We start from the raw sequence: 9,050 nt of genomic DNA, 5'->3' as shown, positions 1-9,050 counted from the left end.
ATAACAGTCAAGAAATGAAGAACACAACAAGGTGAACCCAATAAATTCGATTGTGGTTTTTCTTTTAATTTTGAGGAATAGGAGCTAGCGTGATTTATTGATGTATACGTCACAGACATATGGGCCCGCAGGATGTTGGGGCCACGTGTCGGCTACTCAACAACTGTAGCGTACGTTTCGACTCTGAGTCCAGTGCAAAAATGAACTACACATGCTCAAAACTGCATTACGAATTATGGTTATTTGTTTGGTTCTGCTGTCAATAAAATATTGTTGCAGCAATTTATGATATACTCCCTCCGTTCCAAATTATAAGTCATTTCAAGAATCTTGGAGAGTCAAAGTATCTCAAGTTTGACCAAATTTATAGTATACCTATTTGATGTCATAAATCTTTATAATTTTCTCTATAATTTTGGTCAAACTTGATATGCTTTGACTCTCCAAGATTCTTGAAATGACTTATAATTTGGGATGGAGGGAGTACTACATTACTACCTCTGTTTTTGTTTGTCATTTTCGACAACAGCTCTAGTGTTATTTAGCCTACGTTTCCATCCACCGGGGTAAACAAAAACGGAGTTAGTAGAATTTACTTTTGATCCCCAACTTTTTTAAAAAAATGATTATTTGAGTCACCTTTCCTCAAGTCAAACCTCATCCTGCCCCGTTATCTAGGTGAAAGATAGCTTCAGGTAAAAAGCAGCGAGCTTCCTGGCTATATATATATATATATATATGTACATGCTGTGCACATACATACAGAGTTGGCCAAGGAGGAAATCACGCGCGAGAGAAGCACATGCATAACGTGTGTTCATCTTCTACACCTAGCTCTTGCATTGTGGGCTTGTGGTAGTATCCCAAGTTCTTCAAGGTCATGGAGGCTGCAGCGGCGTCACTTCTTCCTCCTGCTCGGAAGGTGCTTATTCTGGTCTCGCTGATCCTCACAGCTGGATCGCTGTCTCGACGAGCTTCAGCTGGTGAGTCTATGAGCTTCCATTAGTAAATTGTTAATTTCACTGAGATTTGGGTCTGATCAGTTTCGCCGTCGCATGAATATGGAGATGGAGTACGATACGACTACAGAGCTTACACTGAGGTACCCGTCCTGCGTTTTTCTTCAGTGGGATGGAGTGCTCTCTTTAACCTGTTTTTCTTTTCCTTTTTTTTTTCCCTTTTGTTTCAGTGCAAACCTAACCCTGAGCCTGCTCTGTACAATGGTGGCATCCTCCGTTGGGCGAGCAAAATAACTGATTTCAGAACAGAGGACGAGGGGAACTACTCTCCAGCATTTGTGCTCTACAACATGTCGGCGGCAATCGCATACAGCTTCTCCTGTAAGGACACCGCTTCAAGCATATCCCTGTAGCAGTACGATTTTCCCTTCAAAACAGAGGAAGTACATACACAAATTTATATATTCTTAGCAAGCCTCAATTACTAGGTAAGCGCCAAGAACAAAGCCACAAAGACATATTTGGATCCAACTGCTAATGGGTAAAAGTACTAAACATTATCACTAACCCATCCAAAAAGACTAATGGAAGGGCTAAACTTTTGTCCACTCCCAAAAAGGTGTAAAAGCATTACCAGTAGAAGGGAGCTAATGGGTGCTAATTAATATGAATTAGTAGCTTTAGGAAAGTCCAAAATGCCCCAACTTTATGGAGGAGGAGACATTTTATGAACTTTAGCTCTATCCATTATCCCATCCAAACATAGCTAAATTCTTTGGAAGTACTCCTATACTTGGTTCCTATTGAATTGAAGAGCAGTTCATAATTTCGGACGATTAGCTGGAGTTAAAAAGGGCACAATAGTTGATATTTCCAATTTAATCCATAAAATTCCAAACCTAGGAATGGTGAAATTAAGATCCCTCAAAACAAAATATGAATAGTGAAAGCAGGAATTGGAGTACGAGAATTGTATTAAGCATTTCCAAGCTCTAAACAAAGTGGGTGTTTGCAAATTTACACCCAACACCGGCAGCGAAAAGTTTTTGCCTATGCCTGCCCTCCAGTCAATGTGCTGTTCACCATTTTATTATCTCTTTTTTGACTAGTTAATTTTGATTAGTCTCCACCTTTTTAAAAAAAAAGTATTATAAGAAAGCCTATTTCCACATCATTCCTTGCAGATCCATTAATGTTTTTACCCTTCATCGATTCTTTTTCTCCCTCCCCTAATAAATTACTATCTTCCAAGACCCCTATTTTGTGTGTGTGTGTGTGTGTATCGACCAGCTTCTAGGCAAGAAATAGGAAACGTCGTAATCAGAGGAAGAAACGCAACGGATGAGTCCGTAGAAGTATCGGCCAGAACCAGCAAAGCGACGCGGAGGAATTTAAGGCGGCAGAGCCAACCTCACCCAGCCCTCACCTTTTAGCGTCTCGTGCTCTCATCACGGGTACGGGTAGGTGCTAGGGACCCAAGCACTGGCAACAAAGGCATGGTGAGGTGGATACACGGCGCCATGCATGTTCACGTCGGGCCACCGGCCATGCTTGATTCGCACGCGGACAAGAGCAAAACGGGCGGGCGTGCGCCCAAGGAGCAAGCGGCCAGGGCGCGTGAGGGAGATCCACCAGCCGCCGTTGCAGAACGCTGAAAGCGCGCGGCGCCAAGGGTGGGGGTCTTGCACCGGAGGAATCCGCAGCATCGCTTTGTTCCGTGAAGGAAGAAGGGTGTAATAACCCGAGCGGTGTGCCACAGTTTTGTAGCCATCTGATCTAGCGGTGCACGGCAGTTAACTTGATGATCCGCGTGACTGGGCGGTCAGGAGCTACGCTCCTACAGTCCTACTCCCTCCGTAAAAAATTATTGTCCCTTCACTGTCGACAGGAGAAACAATTCAATAATTTTTGTTTTCAAATACCTAGGTTTGGATAATATTTTAAAACACAAAAGTTTCTAACAGCCAATTTTTTATAGTATTAATTCTAAGCACATAAGATGATAACAAATAAAAGAAAAAAAGTACATAATGATATGAAGAAATCAGAAGCCTTCTCCATCCATTTTTAGTAAAGATATCAAAGAAGACGACCTCCAACGCAGTACTTGCCAAGGAACCGTCTCTCTTCTATTCTCACACCGTAAGGGATCAAAATCGCAGCTAATATGTTTTTTCTGAATACAGTATTTATAAAAGAGGTAAACTATTTACCCGTATAAGAAATTGTTAGGAGATACATGGTTTCTGCTATAGGAAATTGAAACTATATAGAAACAGTGCGAAACAGGGACTAAATCTAAAAATCTTGGCCTTGTAGCTTGCCATGTTTCACGACTTGTCTGTCTTAGGCCACAATATGTGTGTAGTGGTGACTGCAACCCGATAATCCTTGCACATTTTGGCCATTTTGACCTTGCAACTCTTGTACAAAGACAACATACGGGATTGTCAAATTGTTTTGTGTTTGGACAGTGGCTCACACTTGAAAAAAATTAAGAAAGTATTGGAATTGTAGTATTTCCCTTTTAGGTCACGTATCAGATTTATCAATCATGTCCAACTGCACTAGCCAATGTACACGTTTTTTTTCATCTGCACGGAACACTTGCATACTGATTTTTGTTCTTTGAAATAAGGCTGATATAGTGATGTGCGTACATACTCGCAAGTCGCAAGGGCAATATGTTTCTTTTTTTGTCTAGTCTTACATTTGCATAGCCTAACATAAGGACATCCTTAATAGTTGAATATAACTGATTTTAGAGTACAACCAAATTATATATTCATCCAGTCGACATTATGAAATTGCGCTTGACTCTTTTTTAAAAGTCGACCCATCAGGGGAAGACCTTCCCTTTGATTAAGGTAGCTTGCCATGTTTCACTACTTGTCTGTCTTAGGCCACATTATGTGTGTAGTGGTGACTGCAATCCGATAATCCTTGCACATTTTGGCCATTTTGACCTTGCAACTCTTGTACAAAGACAACATACGGGATTGTCAAACTGTTTTGTGTTTGGACAGTGGCTCACACTTGAAAGAAATTAGAAAATATTGGAATTGAAGTATTTCCTTTTATGTCACTATCAGATTTATCAATCATGTCCAACTGCACTAGCCAATGTACACATTTTTTTCATCTGCACGGAACACTTGCATACTGATTTTTGTTCTTTGAAATGAGGCTGACATAGTGACGTGCGTACATACTCGCAAGTCGCAAGGGCAATATATTTCTTTTTTGTCTAGTCTTACATTTGCTTAGCCTAACATAAGGGCATCCTTAATAGTTGAATATAACTGATTTTAGAGTACAACCAAATTATTTTTCATCCATCCGATATTATGAAATTGCGCTTGAATCTTAAAAGAAACCCAACCCGTCGATGAAGACCTCCCCGAAGGCATTGTGATTAAGTTAGAAGACAACCTCGACTACGGATCGAGAAAACCCCCGAACCCGAGCCTGCTGGGTGCTACTCGGGAGCTCTAACCACTAGGCTAGAGGTCTTTTCGCCGCTTGACTCTTTACATCCTTTAAAAAATAGTAGTGAATTTTTCAGTGATCCAGACATAAACCTGATAGCGATTCAGGTTCATTGCTTTGTTTACAACATGGTGAATGCTTCACTGTTATCTCCAGGTTGGGTGAAAATCGAAGGACCAGCAACTGCACACGTGAAGGCAAAGATACTGACCCTAGAAAACGCAGCATCAAAATGCATTGGCACAGCTCTCGTGCGAAATGACTGCTGGTCTTTCCTCAAAGGTGGTTTTGCTCTCAACTCCTCGTCTCAAACCTCGGTCCTCTATTTCCAGGTGAGTTCTGATGTTGAACAATACATAAAAATCCTAATAAATATATAATTCTAGTATCTATAAATATCTATGTAAATATATAAATACTGTTCTTTGAACGACGCGCGCCATTCCGTTTTTTAGCCACTTGTTAATATATTTGAAGCTTTTTAGGGTGAGAATTATTTGAGTATAAGGTACTAGTGTGACAATTTTGTCTATGAAGCACATGTTCAAAGGAAGTCAAATTCAGCATGTTCTCATGCATATACATGTTTCCTCTGCTTCAGACAGCAAGCCCAAACGCTTCGACGATCTCAATCAGAAGCGCCTCCTTGCAACCATTCTCACCTGATCAATGGAATCAGCACAGGGAGGACCGTATTCAGCTGGTACTACATTGCTATCAGATGCTCCTACCAAATAACGTTCATATCAGATAGGAGTACAATATATTTCAGCTTGTCGTCCTGAACCATGGAGCTGAGTGACTCCTGACGGGATGGCATTTGCCTTCCATGCCAGATTCGGAAGCGTTTCGTCAACGTCCATGTCTCCAACGCCAACGGCAGCCGTGTCGTTGGGGCGAATGTTTCCGTGCATCAGATCGCCCGAGATTTCCCCTTTGGCTCTGCCATCAGCAAGAGTATCCTTGGGAACAAGCCGTATCAGGTTGCTAATTAACCCTTCTTCTGAAACTGAGACATGAGCTGAGTTCTTACCTGTGTTTCTGTACTTGCCATATATATGCAGGACTGGTTCAACAAGCGGTTTAACGCGGCGGTGTTCGAGAACGAGCTCAAGTGGTACGCCACGGAGCCGTCCCCGGGGAAGGAGGACTACACGGTGGCGGACCAGCTGCTGCAGTTCGTGCAGTCCAACGACGTGATGGCGCGCGGGCACAACATCTTCTGGGAGGACCCCAAGTACACGCCGGCGTGGGTGAAGAACCTGACCGGCTCGGAGCTCCGCGCCGCGGTGGCCGGCCGGATCGAGAGCCTGCTGTCCCGGTACAAGGGCGACTTCGTGCACTGGGACGTCAGCAACGAGATGCTGCACTTCGACTTCTACGAGAACCGCCTCGGCGGCAACGCCACCGCCGAGTTCTTCAGCACGGCCAAGCGCGCGGACCCGCTGGCCACGCTCTTCCTCAACGACTTCAACGTCGTGGAGGTCTGCGACGACCTCAGCTCCAGCGCCGACTCCTACGTCTCCCGGCTCCGGCAGCTCGCCGATGGCGGCGTCACCTTCGAGGGCATCGGCCTGGAGGGCCACTTCGGCAAGCCCAACATACCCTACGTGCGCGCTGTGCTGGACAAGCTGGGGACGCTGCGGCTTCCCATCTGGCTCACCGAGATCGACATCAGCAGCTCGTTCGATCAGAAAACGCAGGCCGCATACCTGGAGGAGGTGCTCCGCGAAGGGTTCGCGCACCCGTCGGTGGACGGCATCATGCTCTGGACGGCGATGGGCAGGAACGCCAGCTGCTACCAGATGTGCCTGACGGACGCCAACTTCACCAACCTTCCCGCCGGAGACGTTGTCGACAGGCTCCTCGAGGAGTGGCAGACCAGGGAGGTGCTGGGCGCCACCAATGACCGCGGCTCCTTCAACTTCAGCGCGTTCCTGGGCGAGTACAAGCTCTCCGTCACCTACCAGAACCTCACTTCCGAGGGCACCTTCTCCCTGGCTCGCAGCGACGACACCAAGCACATTAACGTCCGTCTACCAGGACCTGCAGCCTGAGGAAATTAAAGGAGGCGAATCCACGCACTGCTCCTCGCTGCTGTGGGCGTTATTATTACTGTGGTATTATATATGAACTGGTAATTGGTACTTGGATCGAATTAAAAGTGCGTGTTTTGAGTAATTCTAGGACTGAATGATGCGAATATTGAGGACAGCAGATTGATCAAGGAGAATTAAGCAACTACTAGTCATCAATCCGTGCAATATAGTATTCTTCTACTCCCTTCATTCCTGTTTATACGACGTGATATGACATGGCACGGTCTTCCAAATTAGACTTTAATCATTCATTTATCTTATATTATATTATTTATGATTATAAAATTATAATCTTAACTTTGACCATTCATTTATCTTATATTATATTATTTATTATGGTTATAAAATTATGATCTTTGGAGAGTATATTTAATTACAAATCTAACCGTATCAAGTTTACATTTTAAAAATAAAAATATTATCTAAATTATTAGTCAAAGATTGAAAAGTTTGAATCTTAAAATGCGTGTGCACCTTATGAGTATATTATTTATGCAGAGTTTGCATGCTCATGAGGCCTCCATGTCTAATGCCTTAGCAATTATAGGTAGGTTAACTAAACACTAGATATGGTAGTATGGTACACAAAGGAAGATATAATATCAAAAAATTGAGATCAGGCATTTAACTGATCGACGCTTTTAACACACAGTATAAGCAACATTTATTGCAGCCCTAAAAAACTCACTTCACCTACAACTATCTATACTATAAAGATAATAGGAATTAAGGTCAATTCACGTTCAGACGGAAGGCCCACCTATCAGGCCAAGAGGATTGACGAGGGGAGGGGGGATTGATTTCGTCCAGCTTTTTCATCACCCATCAAAAAAAATTGCTAAACTCACCTAATTTTTTACACCGTGTCAAACTGTCATACCCGTAAGACCAACGCATATGCCGCGTGGCTTTCCCACTAAAAATTTCTGTACTTGACCAATCACCCAATCGCCTCAATCATGGGTGAGGCACCGTCTTTCCATGGGGAGCACTGGCGAGAAGACTAGCATGCTATGGCTCGCGTAGGGCAAAACGAGATCAACCGGAGGTGTGGAGCCGGCGAACATGGGTAGAGGTGTGGTAACGTTAGTGAGTGGTGAAGCGGGTGTGGTGGCCCGAGGAAAGGTAGCGCGCATACTGCATAACCGGATCCAGGCTTTAGCTGCTCCGTACGTACAGTTGTGATTGCTTGCATCGACTGCTCCACCATCATCTACGCTCTCTAGCGCCATTCACGGGATGATCAGTGCCGCGCCATGTGGAATTCCACACGGAGGATGACAACATCCGGCGGTGCAAGGCATCAATGGTGAAGGAGAGCTAGCATGGCTCCGTTTGTGGCAGCAATGCACGGACCGATAAAGAGGAGATGTGTACCAGTGGGCGCTAGCTCTTCATCTCGTCCCAGACCCATGAGGGCAGAGGATGCGGCTCCGACTGCGGTAACCAGCCACCTCGGCTTCTCCTGCCACCATTAGTGTCACATTGTCCGTGGCAATAGAGGTGTGACAAGAGAAGGCGGCTTCCCGATACCAAACCTCCGAGTGGGTGTCGGAGTGGCGGTAGAGTCATCATGCTGAGACGGAGTGGCAAGTAGGGAAAGCTAATGAGGTGGAGGCAGGCGCAGCAGACGGGGGAGGTTGTAGATCCTTACTTCCTCCATCACATTAGCAGGCGCAGTGCAGCGGCCACAACTCATGTCGTCATGTGGGCGGAACATGGCTTCCCCTTGCCAGCACCATGCCCAGCTCGACCACCTACAATTCATGCACGCATTTCGAAAACGATGGCAATTCCATGATAAGATGTTTATTTCGGTGGAATGAGATGGGGATTCAAATAGTTCTTGGTAGTAACTCCAATTGGTAATGATTAAATTTTTTATGGCGTGGCAGGTCCTGATCTCTAGTGTAGGCAACTTGGTGTCAACGAGGATGATTGCGACTACAAGGAATTCAATTGAACTCGGATTTCGGACGGCTGCTCAGCTTCGACAAGGTGCTTGCAATGGATGGGGGAGCATGGATGGCTGCAAACGAATCCACTGGAACCGGTCTTCTCTACCAATGAATTAAATTGTGTGTTTCCCTTTGCGTGTAAATATAAGCTCGATACTGGACTTCTGTTATTTGTTTTAGTGAAGATTAACTAGGAAATTGATTAGGCAGCTCATCTTTTGAAACAAACGGTGATGACCTAGCTTGCTCTGCTCAACACTACCAGCAAGATATCAAAGCTATGTAAATGTCGATAGCTAGCTGTAGGAATGTAAGGTTCTCAACTTTATGATCTAATTTGCAGGGATAGGAACATTTTTCAAAAACAAGGATACAACTATATATGTTGCAGGCACGTTACTCTATCATTGTTGTTTTTCCCCAGTTCTGTTACTTTTGCTCTTTTGTTTTAAATTTACATTTGGATGTACAACCCTATAATGAGTGAATAGATTATACAATATGCAAGAACTAATAGCAGTTCACTGTTTCCAGAGTTTTTGTTT

At 44.3% G+C, this 9,050-nt stretch overlaps 1 protein-coding gene across 2 annotated transcripts; it reads left to right on the top strand.

Annotated features, from left to right (window-relative positions):
* The first annotated feature begins 743 nt into the window (after window positions 1-743).
* On the top strand, window positions 744-6,703 carry LOC117855041 (endo-1,4-beta-xylanase 4). Of its 2 annotated transcripts, none has more exons than XM_034737317.2 (7): window positions 744-983; window positions 1,068-1,102; window positions 1,190-1,340; window positions 4,605-4,780; window positions 5,050-5,151; window positions 5,285-5,431; window positions 5,513-6,703. In XM_034737317.2, the coding sequence occupies exons 1-7, from the start codon at window positions 881-883 to the stop codon at window positions 6,503-6,505; spliced, it is 1,707 nt and encodes a 568-aa protein (XP_034593208.1). In that variant the 5' UTR covers window positions 744-880; the 3' UTR covers window positions 6,506-6,703. The 2 variants fall into 2 exon arrangements, with proteins under 2 accessions (XP_034593208.1, XP_034593207.1); XM_034737316.2 differs by having other exon boundaries at window positions 1,044-1,102.
* Window positions 6,704-9,050: the final 2,347 nt, after the last annotated feature.

The sequence above is a fragment of the Setaria viridis genome, chromosome 5, assembly GCF_005286985.2.
Source record: "Setaria viridis chromosome 5, Setaria_viridis_v4.0, whole genome shotgun sequence".
NCBI lineage: Eukaryota > Viridiplantae > Streptophyta > Magnoliopsida > Poales > Poaceae > Setaria > Setaria viridis.
The sequence above is the reverse complement of the archived record's forward strand: the minus strand, read 5'-3'. Positions and strand labels throughout refer to the sequence as shown.